The following is a 22,304-nucleotide window of genomic DNA, read 5'->3' on the forward strand; positions in this document are numbered from 1 at the left end:
TTAAGCTCTCCACAAAGGGGAGAACCGCGTGAAGCACAAACTTGTCTTACCAGTTATTATTCAAAGCGAATTCGCATTTTCTAAAGGGAAGGGGATGTATAACGGAATGTGTGGGGCATCTGCCTTCTTCCTTTCGCTGCATTGATACATGGCTATTTGGCTATTTTTTTTTTTTTTTTTTCTTTCATTGTCACCTTAACCGTTCAGGCAAAAAATTTCCTTTTTTAACAAGCCACGAATGATGCTAGGCGAAATCATTCAAAAGGGAGAAAAAAAAGATTTATGTGAAAAAAATGCATGCACTTTTTTACTCTACAATTGTAGCATCTAATTTACATTTTTTTTTTCTCTCTCTCTCTAAGTCTAACTTTTGAGACAAAATCTGCATGAAAATGTGAAAAAGATGAGTGCAAAAAATATTGAGATTAAGCAGAATGTTTTTTTATCGAACATTTTCTGCGACTCGGACAATTTGAAGGTAACAAAAAAGGGTGGCACATGCCATCGCTCACGTACATAGTCATATTTGTGTGAACATACATGTGTGTAACTGTTCTCGAATTGAAAATGTCATGCGGAGGGAGACATAAGGATCGTTATAAGGGGTGCAGCCAGGATGGCACAAAATAATCACACTTGTTAGCGCGCAACACTTCGTCAGCTACCCCTTTGTACCCTGTGGACATTCCTAAAAAGAAAAAATGTGCACGTGCAAATTGAAACTTCCCACCTGCAACCACAGAATTTAATGAGGGGCAGCCCTAAGAAAAGGCCCAGGGAAAAGGACAAAGAAAAGAATTACTTGTCGGCCCAGAACTTCTGTTGCGACAGGGAGGGCGATGAAGGTGAGCCAAAGGGGAAGGCAGCAGATGGGTGTCAAACATATTGGTAGCTAGGCAGATAGGTAGACAAGACAGGTACATCAGCGCAGGAGGCGCAAAATAGGCAGCCGATGGAGTCACCATGTCCCCTGTGTCTTGTGCACCTCCACGTGTAACACCTCCAAATCCATTCAAACATAGACATCTTCAAGGTGGAAGAAATTTACGACCAGGACTTCTCGTCGAAGGAAAAAAAATGCAAGCTGTTCGTGCCGTTCAAAAACCAACGGGAAAGGGAACCCAGATTTATCACCATAGAAAAGATAAAGAAGAAATATAAAAGTATCAATATATACGATGCGCTAAATGACAAAATGAGACTGCTGGATTCGGAGGAAGCTAATTACAAATGGCAAGACATACTAAACTATGAGGACTCGTCTTTCGACATATTCACGATAGACGAAATAGTGAAGGAGCTAAAGGAGGAGGAAATCCCAGAGGACCAAATAGGCGAGAATAGTCACCAAAAAGTAGAAAAAAACAAGTCAGCAAAGGAGTTAAATCATGAAAATTTTAAGAAAAAAGAAAGGAACATCGTTCCGTTTAAGGCTAAAGGAGTGATCTCACAACAGAAGAACATATTTCAAAGTGTCTTTGACGACATATACATTTATGATTATAATTATGAGTCAAACTTGTTTAAGGTAAAGAAAAAAACATCAAACGAATTTTTCGAAATTCATCGAATGCAGTTTTTTTTTACTAGCGAAAATCCAATACTGTACGCAGAAAAAATTTTTAACGCCATTAAAAACAGATCTACCAACTTGAAGAAAAAGCTGTTCTTTGCAGAAATTGACAACAAATTTGCGCACTTCAATTGTATACTGAACGAAGTCCATGAAATTGCCGAAAGTAATTCAATCATAAAAAATGCCAATGATTTGCAATCTATTGCGAGCAATTTGAACAATTTTTGTAATGTATGTCTGGGAAGAAGAATTTGTAGCAATCAGTTTTCTAATTTTCCCAACCAGTTGTACAGAGCCAAGAACGAAATAAAATACTACAACTACGATTTCGAGAACAAGAAGAATATCATTAAGCACTGTGTACTGCTGGAGAATAAGAAAGTCATCAAGACCTTTTTGGGTATTATAAACAAGTGTGTCTTGATTAAGATATCCATATTTGACACTACCATTTCTAGTCCATACGAGATGAACGACTTTTTCCAGGCGCAGAACGCCTCCGTTTTGAAGGTACGCGGGGGTGGGGTGCCCAAAAAGGGGCGAGGGAGAAATTGGATGAAATGACTTCTGCAGAGTAGCTAAACGGGATATCCCGTATGGTTATACACATACGTTGCTTACTATGCAGAACATTTTGCCACATTCTTGCGAACTTTGTGCTCCTTCCCGCCGTGCAGTCCTTCGAACGCGTGAACAGTGCCTGGATGAACGACATGAAGATGATCATTGAGGAAAATCTGAAGAATTGCACCAAGGGAAATTACAACCTGAAGGATATCTCCACGGAGACCTTTAAGTACACCAAGATAAGGATCTTCTTCAACATATTAAAGTTAATTATTGAAAGGAGAATAAACGAAATGCTGATTAGCAACATGGAAGAGTTTGTAAATATGTTCGTACAAAACATGATAAGCTGCAAGAAGAATAAAAATTACATGCCCATATTCGTAATTAACGTAACGAAGAAATTTGACTACTCCAGATTTATTCTAGACAACAGTCCCTTCTCTTTCTTCGAAAAGTTGGAAGACCTCATATATTCCATGCTCATAAAATATCAGCAGATAGAAAAAATAGAAAAGTTAGTAATTCCACAGGTGTTCAAAAATGACAAATTTATTTTTTACAAATCTATCAAGGAAAGTGACAAATTTATATGTGAAAAATTACTTCACATAAAACACATTTTTGACGAATCAAAAAATATGATAGATAGCTACTTGTCAAAAATTAACAAGCACGCTGACATTCTCAATTTCAATGTTAATGAGGCCATCAAAAATATTGATATCAATACAAGTGTAGAGCATATTCAAAATATCATCTACAAGAATCTTGAAAAAATACAGAACATTAATGATACCATCGAGGATAATATCAACTTGGGTATCTTTCTCGTCAAATGCAAAGATATCAAGCTTTTTATCATAAATGAGATTAATAATTATATCAAAGCTTTGACCAACATCATTGTCCAGCGGTTAGTTTTTTTTTTTTTTTTTTTTTTTTTTGCGCAAATTGGGTTGAGTAGTTTTTCATTTGTGCGGGGGGGGTGGGCTGCTACGTTGTGAGGGGGTCAATATGAGGACAGGGATAACGGGGCGATAGAGTCCCACATTTGGGATGCGCTTCCACATACCACTCCACATTCGCAACCTCTTGCACCTACCACACCGCAGATACAAAGAAAAATACACCTCGAACCTCATGTTCTACAACTCCATAATCGTGAGGCTAAAAAAAAAGACGAACAAAATTCAGGACATCTACGAAAAGGAGGAGTACATAAAAGACATGAAGAAGAGCCTTGACTTCGTATCGCACGATATTAAAGAAATAAACGTCCTCTTCAACTGCCTGAACAAGCTGAACTACAAATTTTCCAATGATGATTATTTGTCCTACTGGAAAATAGTAAACCGGCCCAGCAAGATAGAAAAAATTGTCAAGGAAGTTAACGAACACATAGTTAAGCAAAAAAATATTCTCCTCGAAGAACTCATAAATGACGAATCCAAGTTTCAAAGCAGCATTGTTGACATGAAGGAAAATGTGCAGTCAATCAAAAGCTTCAACGACGAGAGCAACTATCTGAGCATTAACAAATTTATTCTGACCGTTCAGAATCAGTTAGCCGTTCTCATCAAGGAGTCCAAGGAAATCAATTACAGGGAAAAGCTCTTCAATATTGAAATATCGGATTTCTCGATCCTTCCAAAAATTCAAAATGTGAGACAGAGGGGGGGGGCGTATCTGTGTACGGGGCAGACCGACCGTCCGGCCCGGAAGCGCATTTCCTCTACGTAGTTCGAATGAAGTGGCAAATATGGTTGCAACATTGTTAGATTAACTTTGCATAAAAGTGATATGATAAAAATATGAAACTTCGCTCCACTCCCTCCCCCCATTTTTCTTCACTTGCGCAGGAACTAAACCTGTACTACACCTTTTGGCTTATATACAAAAGCATAAAGTCGATGGATGAGAGGTTCGATAAAAAAATTAATTCCCTCAACCACAAAAAAATAGAAGACGATTTTAACTTGATCTTGAAAAATATGAACAAAATTAACAAGCACGCCAACGAGTACTACAAAAATAAAAATGGGCTAATTAAAAAGATGAACGAGAAGCTGACCTTCTTCAATTCATACGTGTCTTTGTTAATTTCGTTGAGGAAGCCAAGCATAAAGGAGAGGCATAAGGAACAGGTACGGCCCCAAACAGTTTCTGGGTTCCACGAGGGAGGGGGTATACACTCCGCGTGAGGAAGGTGATCATAGAAAAATAATAGAGTGAAAAATTTGTCCCTGTTTTTTTATCCTCCCCACAAATTTATGTATGCATCCTTCTTCTACCCACACCCAGATAGCCAAAATTATCGACGACAAGAACAACATCGACTTCAACACGATTACATTTAACGAGCTCATCAAGATGAACATAAGCAACAAAATAACCAGCATCATTAACATTTGTGAGAAGGCAAATAAAGAGAATGCCATAGAGAAGGTAAGGCGCAACAAAAGGGCATATTGGAAATGGGGAATCGTGCAGGGTATCACAAAAGGGAGAATTGCTTCCCCCTTTTTGCTCTGTCTAAGAGAAGACGTGGTCCCTTCCCCCACGCTGTCATTTTATACACATACACATTTATGTGTAAACCTTTTTTTTTTTTTTTTTTTTTTTGTGATTGGTGGGGGCGCTGCTATCTTCCTTTCGCATCATAGTTTTTGGGTAAGATAAAAAACAACTTCAACAAAATCGAGTTCCAAATGAAGCAAGAGGAAAATAACAAAATATGGATCATCTCCAACATGAACGAAATTTTGACCAAGATAGAAGAGAACCTGGTGCTGAACCAAAATTTGCTCATAATAAATATATATGAGATTTATCACATTGACATAATTAACAACCAGAACATGATGATGAACGCGAACAACATCATCCACACGTTGAAGAAGAGTCAGAATCTGTTTCTGTACCTGAGCCGGATCTTCGTGCTGACGGACATTTCGAAGCAGCTGACGAACGAGTCTAAAAAGTGGGCACCGCGGGGAGTTCTCGTCTTGTCACGTTATCGCGTTATCACCTTGTCACCGTGTCACGTTATCGCGTTATCACTTTTTAATTTTTTCCCCCCCTGCACAGGTACAAGCTCATCTACAGCAACTTCCTGAACCTGTGCAAGCTCATCGAGGAAGACAAGAAGTTGGAGAAGTTCTGCGCCAGGAAAGACACCAAGGAGAAGCTGGTCGAGCTGTACAACAATCTGAACCTACTCCTGAAGAGCATCAACGAGTACCTAGACCTGAAAAGGGAAATCTTCAACCGCTTCTACTTCCTGAGCACAGACGACCTAATAAACTTGATCTCCTCCAACATCAATGATCAAATAAACACCTACCTATTTAAGATTTTTAATAGCATTTACAAGCTGGTGATCGTCAATGGGCACATCGTGGCCTTTCAGTCCCAGAGGGGAGAGCAGCTCCTACTCTGCAACGAAATTCAAATTGAAAAAAAAGAAATCACAGAAATCCTCGTCGAGGTGGAGAAGGAAATGTTGTTCAGCGTGAAGAAGCAAATATATGATAACATTTTGGAGTATAAAAATTTGATGGACATAAAGGAGGATGACTTCCTCAAGAGCAACAATGACATTAAGAGTTACTCTCAGGGCAAATCGTACGACTACGACTCGGTCGACTCTGCAAGCAGTTTTTCCTCCAGCGGGAGCATGGCCGATGAGGGGGATTGTGCAGAGGGGAAGCTTCGCGATGGACAGATGCGTGATGGGCAGCCGCGCGATGGGGGAGTTTCCCACGATGGGGGTGCACTGCTTGATGCGCCCCCCACGCAGTCTACCTCACCGGGCACCCTCCCGTCGGTGAACAAAAAGGTCCTCTTCTCCCTGAACAAGAACAGCCAGTTCGTACTGATCATAAAGAATCTCTTCTGGTCTAACCTCGTAGAACTTTTCCTGAAATACAATAACCTGAGCAAGTACAAAAAGATTTTGAATGAAGAGCTATACGAATACATTAACATAATTAACAAAGTGGATAAAAAGAAAAGCGTCCTCCTACACACCCTCATCATATCGCTAGTTCACAATAGAGACATAGTAGAAGAATTAATAAAAAAAAAAGTTAATGATGTTAATAATTTCAATTGGTTAATTCAGCTCAAGTATTCCTACTACAACAAAAATTTGTACATAAAATATTTGAACGAGTCTTATATATATGGTTACGAGTACATCCACAACGATAATAAAATTATACTCACAAGTTTGATAAATAAATATTTCATATCCATTCTACACTCTTATAGCTCGAAGCTGGGTGTATGTTCTGTGGGGTTAGCTGGCACAGGGAAGACGGAGACCACAAAGTATTTTTCTAAATTCGTGGGGAAATTTTACTTTGTCTACAATTGTAGTTGCAACATCAACTTTGATTTCCTGAAAAATTTATTCTTTGGAATTGCCACGAATGGAATATTTTTTTGCTTTGATGAATTTAACAGAATAAGTATAGAGGCTCTCAGTGTGCTGGCCCAGCAGCTGTGTAATTTGTTCAGTGCCAAATCGAGGAAGTTCACCAGGAGCGGCGCCAATCGTGGTGGGAGCTTTGCCCAGATAGGACACCCAGGGGGTAGTGATAATGCTGAAGAGGCAGCTGAAGAATCCCCTAGGGAAGGTCACACTGGTGGGTACATATCCCAAGAAGGGATACCACTCGGCAGGGAAACACACATTGCTGGCGGAACACACGTAGCTGGGAAAAATCACGTGAGCAAAAAAAATATGCTTTTCTTCGAAGGGAAATATATAAAAATTAACGAAGAGTTCAATATTTTTATTATCATAAATCCATTTTACAAAGGAAGGAGTGCACTGCCAAACAATATCAAGGCCCTGTTCCGTTTCTTCAACTTCATCAAGCCAGACTTTTTCACCATCGTGGAAGTGATGCTGTACTCCAAAGGTTACAAATACAGTAAGGTGTTGTCAAAAAAAATTATCCTCCTCTTCGAATTGTGTGAACATAATTTAAGTCCACAAAAACATTACAAATATGACTTAAGAACTGTGAAAAAAATAACCTACGTTATGGGGAAAATTATCGTGGACAAGGATAATAACAATCATAACAAAAACATTTTCTATGAATATAAATTTCTGTTCATTGCTATTATCGAGTGCATAATGCCGTCCATCGTCCGAAACGACATTTATATCTTCCTCACCATTATGAAAAACATCTTCTATGAGCTGTACGCTTACAACCAGTCCCTGAACCCGTCCGGCAAGACCTGCGGCGCCATCGACTTGAAGTGCATCCTTTCCAGCAAGAGGAACAACGACAATAGTATACTCATGTACTTGAAAAGTTTTTACTGCAATATGATGAGCGAGCGGGGGGTGGGCGATCGCAGCGACCTACGCGATGAAAGTGACGAACGCGGTGACGGTGATAAGCGCATGGGACAGCGGGAGCAACCCCCATTTGGGGAAGGCTCAGGAGACAGCAAGAGAGACCACGCGAAGAACCGCGCAGTGGACGATTCGGAAATGGCTGCCCCCACACGCGTGTGCAAAAAGGACAGCCAGGACAGCCACAGTTACCCAAAGAGCGGCATAAAGATGACGCCAAAAGAAGACTCACACGAAGCCATGAGCGGCGTGGAGATGTTACCCGAGGAAGGAAAGGGACCCGCGAAGGAAGAAAATCATCAAGCCAGTAAACTATTTCTAAGCAAAAAAGAAATCGTGGAAGATTATCTCAAGAAAATGTTAAAAAAAAAAATGCTAGAGTTGAATTACGTAGGCACAGATAGGTACATCAGCAAACTTATTCAGCTCTACAACATGATTAAATTTCACACGGGTATACTCTTCCTCTCATACCCACTCTCCAAAACGACATCATATAAAATTTTATGTAGAACCATAAATACCATTAACGATAGGGAAATAATAAAAAGAAAAATAAATGATTATGTAATAAATGCTAACGTCGTAAGAGAAATGGACATGCTGGGTTTTTATGAAGAGGTTTCAAATAAATGGGTTCATGGAATATTGACAAAAAAAATAATAGAAATAAATTCTACCTTCAATAGGAGTGATTACCTTAACATTATTTACTTCGATTGTTACTTGCATTCCTTATGGATAGAAAATCTGAACTCCGTTTTAGATGAATCAAAAATTTTATGCTTGTCTAAATGTGATATTATCCCAATTCATGATCATACCCGTTTTATAATGGAGACATATGACTTGAAAGATATCACCATGGCCACAGTCAGCAGATGTGGATTGATCATTTTAAATAATTACGATTTAGATATTGCTTCGTACATTTGTTCTTATGTGAATTCATTAACCACCAATTTCGATGCCATTCATAAGCACATTTTAATAAACTTATTTATTGTCTTTTTTTACAAATCTCTCCTTTTCATCAGTATAAATAATTTATTTGTATATACTTTTAATGAGTACTATTATTGCATTTCTTTTATTAAGTGTATTGACAGTTTGTTTTCCTACTGCTCATTTGAGATTAATGATGCTAGTAAAAATGAGAGTTATCAGAAATACATCACATCTATCTTTGTGTATTCTTTAATTTGGAGTGTGGGTTCTAATACATACAAAAGGGGCCGAAAAATATTTAATGATTTCCTTTGCAAGCAAATTGTGAGACATAATTTGAAGTTAACCTTTGAGACACTCGACGGCAGATTGATAGATGTTCGCCAGTGCAAAGAGGGCAGCGGGCCCTCAGCCGCCGTTCCGGACACCCCCCATACGGACAGCATTTTGGCAGATTCGCTCGGCCGTGTGGATAGGCAAGGGGAGGAAACCCCCTTTATCAGCAACAACGAGGATAACGTTGACACCGGCCACAGCAGCGATTACACAAGTGATTGTAGCGACGCTTCCTCCGACGTAGACATATACAACGAGCGGAACGAACCCATCGAGCATCACTACGAAAACGTCAATAGCATGTATGACTACTACCTGCGCACCACTCGCAAGTGTAGAAATCTGTTCAAGAGCTACGACCCGCGGCTGGGCGAGGGCGAGAACGGGTGGCTGTTTGGCAAGTGCTACGGGAACTGCAGCTCCGACTCGAACTCGAGCAACGACGAGAGGTACTTGAAGCGCTGGGGCGGGCGCAAAAGGAAGAAGTACCTTAATGAGCACGCCCCGGGTAGCGTGGACGACGTGTTGCAAAGCGTGAGTTACTACGACGATGTGTACGGTTTGGCGGAGGGCCGGGGAGGCAGAAGTGGTGGTAGGCGCAGCAGCACCCACCTGGATGAGTCTCCAAAAAACAGAACCTCCGCCCCTCACGCAGAAGCACAGCTAAGGATAAACCTGTTCGACTTTTACTTCAAATATGAAAAGAACGTGATGAGTCACCTAAACAATAAAGAAAACAAGTTCACCCTGATGGACGAGTGCCTGAGCAACACAGAAATTTTGATCAAACAGAAAAAGCACTTATCTATGCTTTACAATATAGATGTGTTCATGAAAAACAAAAAGAGTATTATCATTTCTGGTTGTAGCAATATAGGAAAAACGCTCACTGTGGATTATTACCTAAACAAGGTGATGGCAAAGGATAAATTTTTCACGGTCGATTTTTATTTCTCATATAGCACTACGAGTAACCACGTGAGGAATTACATCGAGTCGAAATTAACCAAAAGGAGGAGCAACTTTTATGGCACAACCAATAATAGGATCTGTGTTTTCTACATTGATGATATAAATATAGAAACAGAAGTGGGTTCTGTAAAAAGGAGTCATTACTTATCTTCACATGAATTTTTACGAATGCTATTTAATTATAAATTTTTCATAGATCAAAATTTAGGGGTTAAGTATGTGGAAGATTTAACCTGTTTAGCAACTATGAATAATGCATATACGAACACAACGCATAGTGCTAGACTGTTTAACAATTTCAACATTATGTATTATAACAATTACAAGTACAAAGAACTTTTTGATATATTTTTTTGTAGCCTCAGAAACATGTTTAGCATTTACGACATTAATATAAAAAGTTTAGCTACCGATTTGGTCCAGATGCAAATTGATATCTACAAAGGAGTTAAAGGAATGAAACATAATTACTACCTGTACAATGTAGAAGATCGAGAAGGGAAGGAAATTTTTCTTCACTCCTTTAATATAAATAATATGAAAGATATTTACAAGTGTGTAAATTATTTGTCCAAAAATATCAACATTCGAAAGGAACAAATGCTCTTATATTTTCTCTACGAAAATAAAGCCCTTTATGAGGAAAGTTTTTTTTCAAAAAATGCTAAAAAAAAATGTGAACAAATTGTTAAGACAAATTTTAAAAAATATTTTCCACAGCAAGAATATGCAAACGTTATCAATCAGTACGATAATGGTCTTCTCTTTTGTAACTTTTTAAATTTGTATCAAAATGTATATGAACAGGTTTCCGATTTTAATGACCTCTACAATTGTGTCTACGCATATATATCCGAATATGGTAACAGCGAGAAGGTTAATATAATCCTCTTCGATAATGTACTAATTTACATTTGCAAAATAACCAAAACTTTTATGAGTGAAAATTCACACATACTTTGCATTGGCATCAATGATGCTGTGAAGAGAAAGGTAAATAAAATTTGCTCATTTATAATTAACAAAACTCTTGTTGTGTCTGAACTGAATAAGAATAGTAAGGCCTCCCAATTTGTAGAAGAAATTAATAGGTGCCTTTTCGATTGTGGAATTTATGAAAAACAATGTGTCTACTATCTTAATGATGAAAATAGCAGCCTTGATTTTGTCCTCGAAAATCTTAATAACATTTACAATTATGGAGATAGCTACCTCCTCTACAATGAAGAAAACTTAAAAAAAATATACAGTGAGTGTAAAAATAAATGTGAAGAGGAACACGTCGTTAGGAATTTAACAAACATTTATAGCATTTACAAAAAAACCATTCGAAAGTGCTTTCACGTAAGCCTTAACATTTCGGCCAACAGCTCAGACGCCATCCTCAAATTTCCATACATACTAAAGAACTCACGTATCATCTACTTCGAGGAGGACAACAACGAGGGTCTCCACGTCATCACCAAGAACTTCTTCACAGACACGGACGCCAAGAGGGGGGACAATCCCGTCAGAAGGGTGGAGAAGTTGGTTCAGCCTGTAGGCGATGTGGATAAGTCTGTAGACGGCCCAGCTAAAACGGTAGACGGCCCGGATAAGTCTACAGAGGACTCAGCCAAAACGGTAGACGCTTCAGCTCCCACAGACGACCCAGCCAAGTCTATAGACGACCCCACCTCCATCGCTACCCCCCCGCGGCCGCTGCCCTCCATCGACCTCGAGGTGGTGAACCCGGACCAGGACCTCAAGTGCCTCGAAGGAGTCGTCCAAGACAAGGTGTTCATCCGGATCCACAAGGAAGTGATTCACCTGGCTAAGAAGTACCAAGAGGAGAAGCAGGTGTACGTGTGCGTGAACTCGAACAAGTACGTCCACTTCCTCCACTACTTTGACTACTTCTACAACATGAAGAGGAAGGAGTTCGACAAAAATATCGACCTATACAGAAAGGCTCTCAATAAACTACACAAGTGTGAGCAGGACATAAAAACGATGAAGAACTACCTACTCAACATGCAACCAGTACTAAACAGCACAAACATAGAAATGAAGAAAAAGGTAAATCAAATGGAGAGAGAATCTAAAGAAGCATACATCAAACAAACGGAAATTAAGAAAAAAGAATGCGAAATGAAGACAAAGATAAAAAACATCACACATTTAAAAAATGAAGTGAACGAAGAAATAACTAAAAGTTTTGCTCTGCTTAATGACTCCCTAAATAATTTAAACAAATTGAAAGTAGAGCACCTCAGAGAGTTGAAAGCATTTGTTAACCCCCCGTCGATTGTTGTCATGGTCATGCAGTGCATCTTAACATTTCTAAAGGAAGACGAAAAGTACCTACAAGGAAAATTAATCAGACCCAAAACACTCAACTATTGGATCTTAGCACAGAAAACCATTTTTAGAGACTCCAAAGTTTTTCTAGACAATTTGAAAAATTACGATAAAAATTTAATTGAAGAAGAAATGATTACAAAAATTACTCCACTCATTAAGAATAAAAATTTTAACCCCAAGTTTGTAAGAAAGGCGTCTAAGGCATGCGAAACCATGTGCCAATGGATTCTTGCCATTTACCATTACTTCATCATTAACAAGGAGCTGAAACCTAAGAAGGAGGAAGTGCTGACATTAGAAAACGAAATAAACAAAGAACTCAGCTACCTGGATGCATGTAAACAAGAGCTAAGTATCGTCAACAACAATTTGTGTACCATCGAAAAGGAAAAGGAAGAAATTACCATCAAGCAAAATGAACTAGTAGAAAAAATAGAAAATATAAAACAGAAAATTCAAAGGTCCAAAAAGATCCTCTCTTGTCTTCTGGAACAAGAAATAAAATGGAACAACAAAAAAAAAAACTTAAAAAAAAAAAGGGATCTACTAATCGGAGACTGCATCATCGTTTCATCTCTCATCAACTATATGTCCTACTTTTCATACGAGTACAGAAAGGTTATTAAGTTAAAAGTGCAGGCAATTTTAAACCGATACAATATTAATTATACCAAAGATATTTCCATTTATAGCTTCTTGGAGTCCAAAATTAACATTGAGAAGTGGGTCTCTTATGGACTGACTAACAGCGGGTTCTACTTTGAAAATATCGTAATCATGAATAACAGCATTAAGTACAACTTGCTCATAGACCCGCATTTCATCGTCACCAACTTTTTAAAAAAAATTTACCATAAGAAGAGGGACGTGGAGATCCTGCGAAATAACAGCTCCAACTTTGTAGACAAAATTGAAAGGTGCATGCAGCTCGGAAACGTTATCCTTTTCACCCACTACGACGACGACTCCAGTGTGCTGTTCAATGCGCTATTTAATTACAAAATTGGGAAAACTCTCCTCACCTTTGGACACGATCGGGGGGGTGGTAATGGAACCCAGGTTGCGCGTCACCGCCAGTCGGCTTCGGACGAGTGTCTCCCCCCGGAAAGCGGGAAAAAAGAAGCAGAGGGAGTGAACGCATCAGAAAAAGTGATGGAAGGAAAGGGAGTGAATGAATCAGACAAAGGGACAGCAGAAGACGGAGTGAAAACATCAGACAAAACGATGAAAGTAGAGGCAGTGAACGCAACGCAAGGAGTGACCCGTGAGGATGAACCGATTAGGGCGAGCACACCCCCAGTGAGCGGAACGCTGACCCAAAATAACTGCGTCAACTTCAACAATAAAATAATCACAGTGGACAGCGCCTTCAACATTTACTTCATCGTATATGGAAGCACCAAATTCGACGACAACACACAAAATCATCTCAACGTAATCGACTTCAATATAAACCTAGACATACTGGAGGAGTATTTCCTAACCAACCTCATCGACAAGCTGTTCCGACCTGTTCATGAAAATAGAAGTGCACTCATTCATCAAATCCATGACCTCAACAAACAAATGGTAAAGCAAGAGGAAGAAATTCTACACATTTTAAATTACAAGGAAGACATTCTAAGTGATGATGATATTGTGATCAGTTTTGAGAACGCCAACAAAATATACTTAAAAAATAAAAAAAAAATGAAAGAGTACAAAATGAATAAATTTGAAATTATAAAAATTAGAAAAAATTACATGAGCATGTCGGAGCACATCTCGGTTATTTATCACTGCATTAATAACTTAGTCACTTTGAACCCGATGTATAATTTTTCCATTTTATCCTTTGTACAACTCCTAAACATTAGTATTGACAAATCAGAGGAGAACAAATTGCTAGATAAAAGAAAAAAAGACATACTAAACATCTTTACTAGGAAAATCCACTACGAAATATCGAGGACCCTCTCAGAGAAGCACCAACAAATTTTCTTTTTCTACCTTGTGTGCATGATAAACATATACAAAGGCGAAATAGACTACGACGATTATTATTTCTTCGTGTATGACGATTACCCTAAGGGGGATGAAATTCGAAATGAGGTATTCAGAAAGGTTCAATCTAAGAAGAACAATAAGCCAATTGTTGACAAGCTGTTGGGACACAGTAATGTATTGGTGGACTCCTCTTCTTCCGTTCTGAAGGAAACATGTGATGATAGTGCTAGAGGGGAAGAAGCCGCTACTTCGGAAGACGATATGGATGGACTCAGCGAACAGGAAGACCTACAAACGCTTGTAGACGACGTGTCTCTTCACAGCCTCGAGTCGGATGGATGCGACCCGCAGGTATCGGAGGAAGACTCGAGCAATGTTCAGACTGCTGACCCTCAGAGGAAAAGGGGGGGAGAACAGACTGCAGCAATGCATGTTAGCCATATGGTGAGTGGTACCGTGGAGGAATACCTCCTACTCCCGAAGAGGAGCGAAAAGGATGATTTTTTGAATTCCTGCGAAGGGAATGTGTTACTCCAGGGGGCTGACGCAGAGGAGGGGCGTGCCGCCACTGGTCATTGTACCAACAACAACGGGGAGGCCCAATTTACCTTCAACTTCGAAACGAAGAATCTGTCTTGGCTAAGCGCGAAGGAGTACATGAGCGTGAAGAAGCTAATCAGGAAGGAAAAATATTTTTTCTTTTTTAAAAAGGCCTTCAACGAGTATGAACACCTATTCAGAACCATCAAGACAGACCACACAATATTACAACACAAGGACTTAAAGCATCTCCTAACAAACTTTGAAAAATTAATTATTTTTAAAATTTTCCGATTTGACATTCTTAAACTTAACATGAACAACTATGTAGATGCGTGCTTGAATATAGGTTCTCAGAGCTACGCGAAGGATCTGTACAAGTGTTACGAACACTCGTCGCAGAATAAATTGATCCTAATTCTTTCTGAACACCGGCTAAGCACAGCTAGTGAAATAATGATGCTCAGTGAAAAAATTACTGGAAAAAACAATTTAATCATTTATAACAAAAACGACAAGAACTACTTGTTGCAGATCTTAAATGATTCCATTAAAAATGGGTTCTGGGTACTAATCGAGAATGCTCACCTAAATATACATCTGATTCTGGAGATTGAAAAATATATCGAGGCCTGCAACATCCAGTACTCCAACCCAGATTTCAGAATATGGATCAGCACCAGCTCTGTGAAGTCCTTCCCCGATTACCTCCTCAAGCTCTGTGTGAAGATCACCTTCGAGAATGTACACAATTTGAAGTCAGGGCTCCTCAACATTTACACCAACGTAGCGCAAGAGGAGGGGGAAGATGATGAGGAAGACGGAGAAGAAGAGGAAGAGGAAGAAGACGAAGCAGAGGAGGACGATGAGGAGGAGGAAGAGGAAGAAGAGGAGGATGACCATGATGGTGACGGGGAGGAGGACAAGGAGAATCGCCTACCGTCCGGTCCGCACGGTGGACGGCCCCCCAAATGTCGAACCCCGCGCAAAGGCATCCTCGATGTTGGCGCCAAGTGGGGCGAAAAGGATAACCCAGAAGGATCACCAAGCAGAGGAGGGGAAAAAAAAGATAAGGATCTACTTAAAAGAAGAAACGAGAAGAACCAAAAAAGGAACAAAAAAAGGGGCGAAAAAAGAAGCGAAAACGAAAACATCCTGATGAACAAACTTCACTTCAGCCTCTGTTTCTTCCACGCACTCATACAAGAGAGAAGCAAATTCAAAAGCAAAGGATTTAATAACTGTTATGAGTTCACAGATATAGAGCTAAAATTGTCCAAGGAAAATATCATCAAATTTTTCAGAAATAAAAATATAGACATTAATCTTTTGCTTTACCTTATTGGAAATATTATTTATGGTGGTACTATAATAGATGTAACGGACCAGAGATGCTTTAACATTATTCTGAACAAGTATATAAATGAAAAGGTCATTTACTCTAACAATGAGTACAAGTTCAACAACTACTACTACTGTCCTCACAGTTCAAATAAGAATCTTTTTCTAAGGTATGTGAAGTCCTTGAATTTTATAACCGATTTTTCTATTTTCAATTTACACCCCTCTCTAAATACATTATATTTACAAAATTACAATTTAAAAATTTTGAAAAATCTGGAAAAGCTAGAATACAATAATGTGAAAAAGGACAAGTCGGATATGCATATCTTTTCCATCATCCATGTCTTGACCCAGCTCCTTCCTCCATTCATAGATGCAAATAAGCTAAACGACTGCTTCATGAACAATTTAAGTTGCTCCATCATTACCTTCCTCAAAATGGAAATAGACAAATATAATAATCTCCTAAGGACCATATATGATGACTTGACAAAAATAATTAATTTTGTAAAGGGGAAGGAAATGAACTTTTCTAAAATTTCTCACACGTACAATTCTATTTCTAATTTGTGTGTGCCTAAGAGATGGATTGCTTGTTCGTTTTTTACAAATTTGCAGATTTTTCACTACGCCAAATTGATTAGCCTTAAGGTTTCCTACCTCAACAAATACATTTCCCACTTGGACAATCGCGTCTTCAACTTGGCCGCCTTCATGTCCCCAAGGGTGGGTCCACTAGTGAAGAGAAGCTAAGGGGGCGTCTTTTTGCCGTCCCTTTTTTTTTTTTTTGTCATTCGCTTGACCACTTCACGTTGCCGCTTCACGTCGCCGCATCAACTTCCCCCTCTCCCCGCAGAGCCTTATGCTGGCCATCCGCCAGAAAATTTGCACAGAAGCGAAGATCGACGTAAACAACGTGAAGCTCAAGTACGAAATTTCCTCCTACTTCAACGAGGAAGACATCAAGGAGGATGGGTACTTCGTGGGCGGCCTCTTCATCGAGGGCGCCATGTTTGACGCCACAAATATGATCATAAAGGAGTCCACAAGAAAGTACCTCTACTGCCCCATGCCGTACATCAAGGTGTACTTCCTCACCAAGAGCTCACCCGTAGCGAAGCCCCTCTCCAGGCCTGCCAAACCTGCCGCTGTTCCCACCAAAGGCCGCATGCACGGATCCAACTTCTACATCTTCAAGTGCCCCATATACAAAAATATGCACAAAACGGGTAAGAGAAGAGGACAGCATTCCCCTCTCTCATGTGCAACTCACCTGCACGTTTCATCTGCACGCGTCACTTGAACGCCTCCCCTTTGCACACCCCTCCCCCGCAGATAACCGCCTAAACAACAACGAACCCATATTCTACTTAAAGCTAAACTCCAAGGAGAGGAAGGAAAAATGGATTGAACGAAATGTGTCCGCCGTGCTAATACTAAAATGAAGGGCTTACCAAAAAAAAAAAAAAAAAAAAAAAAGGGAAAATACAAATATACTTAATGGACGTGGGGCGGGTTAGCCTCACGATCATTTAAAACATCACACGGGATGATTCATTCGCATCGTGCACGATTTTTGTCGCGAGTCGCTAACAATGCGGAGGTGAACCATAATCAATTTTCATCTTTTTTCCTCCCCAATCGGTCATTACACACGCCACGGTGCTAACTTAACCGCTTCATTTGAAAATGAACAAATTTATACATGCGCGACAAAATGTGTATCCCTTTTTTCCTCTCGAGGTGTTACAAAAAAAGAGGAAAATATGCTCGTAGTTAGCGTCCCCTTAAAATCAGTGCCCGCTTTTGGCAATTTCGTCAAACGGGTGAAAATGTAGACGAACTGCACAATCGAGATACGGGGCACGTTCCACACACATATTCTATAGTTCCCCATTTTGGTCCCTACACTTTACAAATGTTGTTTCACCAAACACATTCTTCTCATTCATCACACCTCTTCAATTGTGGGGAGGCGTAACAAATGGGGGCACAACTGTGTCGTAAATGTTGTGTTCAACCCGCTTGGTGCAAAAATGGTAACCCTCAGCGCTGTGGGCATACACTTAGCCATTTGTTCAAAGTGTACCTCTTAAAATTGCGAACATGGTGTTAAGTCTACGGGGAAGGTCTCATTCGCTTGTTCAGAATGCTCTTTTTTTGGGGAGGGATATTTTTATTGAACTTCCTGACCGATGTAGCTGAACCGAGGAGGTGCGGGGGGAAAAGCAGGCGAAAGGCCATCCACATCAGTGGCGAAATTATAACAAGGAAAACCAAACCAAGTAGAAAAAAAAAAAAAAAAAAAAAAAAAATCGAAGATGTTGATAAACACTCGCAGCGTGGAAGCATACTGGAGTTAACCGCGGTCATGAAGAGTGCAAAACGAGTTCCCGTTTTCCTGACCAGAAAAAAAAAAAAAAAAAAAAAAAAAGAAAAGAAAATAACGACGTTGAAAACGGGTTCCAAAATATGCGCAGTTTTATGCTGTAAAAAAAAAAAAATAAAATAAAATAATTTCCGATGTGATTGACGAGTATGTCAAATTCGCACGTTCACCAGATGGGCCCCATTGAAAGGTCTCACACTTCTGCGAAGTAGCTCCCTGGAGCGGCGACTTTTTTCATGCAGTAACATTGAGAGGTTGTCGAAATGTTTCCCCGCGAAGGGTTGAGGATTTTGAGAGCTGATATTTGTGATGTGAAATCTAACGACATGCTAAGCCTCCAAATTCAAATTCACAACGTCAGGCGAAAAGAAACATGATGCATATGAACAGCACACGCGCAGCTACGCGCGCAGCAGTCTCTGGCATCAACTCCCCTCTTTGGGCACAGAACAAAGGATGGAGTAATAAAATACCTAACCTGAACAGGGGGAAGCTTACATTTGTAAGTAACAAAAGGAAGGTCTCCCACTTTAACTACACGCATACAACAGCAGGGGGGGGACACTTCTATCACCCCTTTACCAAACATGGGAAAAATGAAAAGATAAAAATTTTCAAAAGTGCACAGAGAGGTGTAGGGACCTTCACCGAGTACCAACAAGACAATAATATGTCCAATAGGAGGAAAAAAAAAATCCTCTTATGTGCTTTAATTTTTTCGGGTGTGTTCGGATATGCTACCCTTAAATGGAACGCAAAAAGGGACGTCACTTATTTCCTGAGCGAAATGAAAGAAATATCGGACGATATTTTCGACAAGCTAGACAACATCGTGTTGTTCGTTTTAGATAAAAATAAACTCAAGGAAGAGAAAAACAAAATCCAAGAAATTAAAAAAGAAATTGAAAAATTAAATCTGAAGTATATTAATTTTTTGTATACTTATCATGAGGAAAGCAAAGATTACGCTTGCTATTTGTACAAAGGGCGGCGCAGGAGGAACATCACCAAGGAGGAGTTAAGTGTCGACTCGGTTAAGGATATCTTCGAGCCATTTTTCACTCCAGTCAGCGAAGACTACCAGAAAATTAATGAGGGAAATAACGGAAACTTCCCCGTCTGCGTGACGCATGACACATTTGAGAAGGAGGTACGAGTGGGGAAACGGACTCCCCAGTGGGCGCGTAGGGGAATATAACCCTAATCCTGCGGGCACCCCGTAAATAGTAAATATTTAGCCTTTCACAGCGGAAAGCTCACGAAAACGCGCCCTTTTCCTCCCGCAGATCATTGAAGACTCGAAGAGAAACGAAATACTTCTAGTTCTGTTCGAGAACACATGTTTCTTGTGCTTCTTGTACAAGCCTTTTATAAATACCCTACACAAACTGTTTAAGGAGAACAACGTAAGGATGTGCGATATGCACCTTTTACCCTGCTGCCTGTACCCTGCTTCTTATCCGCCCCACCTATGTAACCCTTTAATGTGTATTATGTCCCCCGTACTCCCCACCGCACCCTTTGCAGATTCAGCTGAAGCTGAAGAAGTACAATATAGAGAAGAACGACTACGCGCCCAACATGATAATCTCCAGGGGCACCCCGACCTTTTTGCTTTACCACAAGTACTTTACCCATAAAAAGCTCAATGCCGTGTCATCCGTGTTTTTGCCCTTCATCTCCCTCTTCCCTGCACATGCACGCGCGCTTGCAAACGTGCGTCTACATGTTGTACATGTACGTATACTCATATGAACATGCCTACTCCCCCCCCTGCAGCGGAAAGGGAAACAAACTGGATGAGTACAAACCCAATGACATCATCAATAAAATTGATCAAGTAAGTTCGCGCATCTGTGCACATTCGCTCGTTTTGCATCATACCCACATTCGTTTTATACATTTCTGCAAAATATGTTTTCCCCTCATTTGCAGATTATTAAATCCCCAAAAGACATCAAAGAACAAATGTTGGAGAAAGCAGAGTTAATTCACGCAAGGATGCATCAGTTTGGTTACCTGACCATGTGGTATGTTTGTGTTATCGCTGACTTGTCACTTTTTGCGGTTATTAATTGGAGTGCATATGTGTGATATATGTGCCTTTGTGTTGTTCCACATTTTTTTTTACGTTTTCAACTTACTGCCTCCCCCCCCCTCTGACAGGATGACGGAATCGAAAATTATAGAAAACATGCTCATAAGAAGACACGTCAAGGACATTCCAAATGTATGGGCAGTTGACACAACAGAGAGAACGTGAACTTGTTACATGTGTTTGCTTTTTTTTTTTTTTTTTTTTTTTTTGCACACGCTTATGCTCATTTGGAGGGTGCCCTTCTTCGGTCGCACTTTGTTAACATATGTGACGGTGTTCACTGTGCATAGCTTAATTCAGTGCAGCTTAATCCCATTTGCTGCAAATAATACACAATTGCAACTTTCTCCCTTTCGTCCCCCCACCCAGAGCAATGACGATGACGCCATTTACAATGAAGTGTTAACGGCCCTCATAGAAGAAGACACACAGAGGAACGATTTAATTGAAGACAGCTTGAATTATACCAAGGAGAAAATAAACGCAGCTGAGAAAAGTTGCTTTGTAGCGGCCATGGTGAGTGTTATAAAAATTGCACATACATGTGGCCGTTATGTCTATGTAGATTGAGCCTACATGAAAATGTACCCCTACGTATAGTCCCGTCCAACTGACCACACGACCTATAGTCAACGTAAACGTAAAAGTGTGGACGCCATGTAGCACATTTGCGCGAGGACTTTTATTTTTTTAATTTTTCCCTCAGATGATGGCCAACGAGCTAATTGACGAGGAAAAGAAGTACCAAGTGAGCTAAATGTGATTGCCTGTTCAGAATTTTTTTTTTTTTACTAGAAATTATGAACAAAAAAAAAAAAAAAAAATAAGACAGTAGGAAAACAAAAATTGCCACAAGGATGGTAACAAAGTATGGCGGTAAGGGATGGACCCCTAAATAGCTACAACAAATAGAACAAAATTCAATAAAGAGAGGAGAAGCGCCTCAATTCTTAAATGCACCAGTTAATAGCATAGTTTTGGCTTTTTTTTTTTAACATTTTTAAATGTGTGCAAAAAAGAAAAAAAGCAAAAAATGTATGAACGTTCAGAAAAATTTTCCAACACGAATAGCTATGTTGTTCCATTTTAGTGTGCAAAAAAAAAAAAAAAAAAAAAAAAAAAAAAAAAAAAAAAACAGGGGAATTAATCAACCGGTTTCGCTGAGCATAAATGTAGAACAAAATTGGCTCCTTCGTTCAAGCAGCTTGTATTTGGTTTTAGCGTTTTTGCCAGGAAGGGAATGTTGTTCTTCACCATCGTGATAGTTTTACTCTTCCTTATGTGTACACCAGCATGCTGCAACGGCGGGGGCTTTTGCTTTTACAGTTTTGAACGTGGCATATGGGTGTATATATGTGTGTTTGCGTGTTTATGTGTATATGTACATGTACGAATAGCAACCCTTGTGTATGTTTTTTTTTTTTTAATCCCCCTTTTGTGCGAACAACGCGATATTTACCCCTACAGACAGTGATAGGAAAAAAAAAAAAGAAAAGGAAATATACTGCTGTATGTTTAAATTTTTTTTCGCGTTCTTTATTTTTTGAGTCCATTTAAGGTTGCACCCCTTTGTCCACCTTTTTTCATCTTACATGTTCCAATCCATGCGTGGTTATTTCCCCCCCTTTTTTTTTTTTTTTTGTTGTTTTAGTTTTTAGCCTTTCATCAATTTTTCCATTATTTTTGTTCTCACGTTTTTTAATCCCCCCCTCTTTTGTCATTGGCTTTTACGCCTGTCTGTGATACCGCACATGCTTTGCATTTTTTCCCTAGACATAACTAAACAGACCTTTAAAATAAATTGCAGCTTTTGCGCGGCCGACAG

The 22,304-nt window shown here is 39.6% G+C and overlaps 2 protein-coding genes across 2 annotated transcripts; both read left to right on the forward strand.

Annotated features, from left to right (window-relative positions):
* Window positions 1–403: 403 nt before the first annotated feature.
* AK88_02510 (uncharacterized protein) lies at window positions 404–17,437 on the forward strand (the record flags this gene model as incomplete). The annotated part of the gene is made up of 11 exons (XM_012480135.1): window positions 404–478; window positions 743–845; window positions 1,023–2,086; window positions 2,254–3,059; window positions 3,259–3,808; window positions 4,006–4,290; window positions 4,448–4,591; window positions 4,810–5,126; window positions 5,234–16,718; window positions 16,849–17,221; window positions 17,328–17,437. 11 exons carry the CDS (start codon window positions 404–406, stop codon window positions 17,435–17,437), a joined length of 15,312 nt encoding a protein of 5,103 aa, XP_012335558.1.
* A 1,207-nt stretch (window positions 17,438–18,644) lies between these two features.
* Window positions 18,645–21,236, forward strand: AK88_02511 (uncharacterized protein; the record flags this gene model as incomplete). Its single annotated transcript, XM_012480136.1, has 9 exons — window positions 18,645–18,737; window positions 18,830–19,531; window positions 19,668–19,787; window positions 19,909–20,006; window positions 20,161–20,221; window positions 20,317–20,411; window positions 20,548–20,611; window positions 20,849–20,995; window positions 21,186–21,236. 9 exons carry the CDS (start codon window positions 18,645–18,647, stop codon window positions 21,234–21,236), a joined length of 1,431 nt encoding a protein of 476 aa, XP_012335559.1.
* Window positions 21,237–22,304: the final 1,068 nt, after the last annotated feature.

Source organism: Plasmodium fragile (assembly GCF_000956335.1).
Source record: "Plasmodium fragile strain nilgiri unplaced genomic scaffold supercont1.24, whole genome shotgun sequence".
Taxonomy (NCBI): domain Eukaryota; phylum Apicomplexa; class Aconoidasida; order Haemosporida; family Plasmodiidae; genus Plasmodium; species Plasmodium fragile.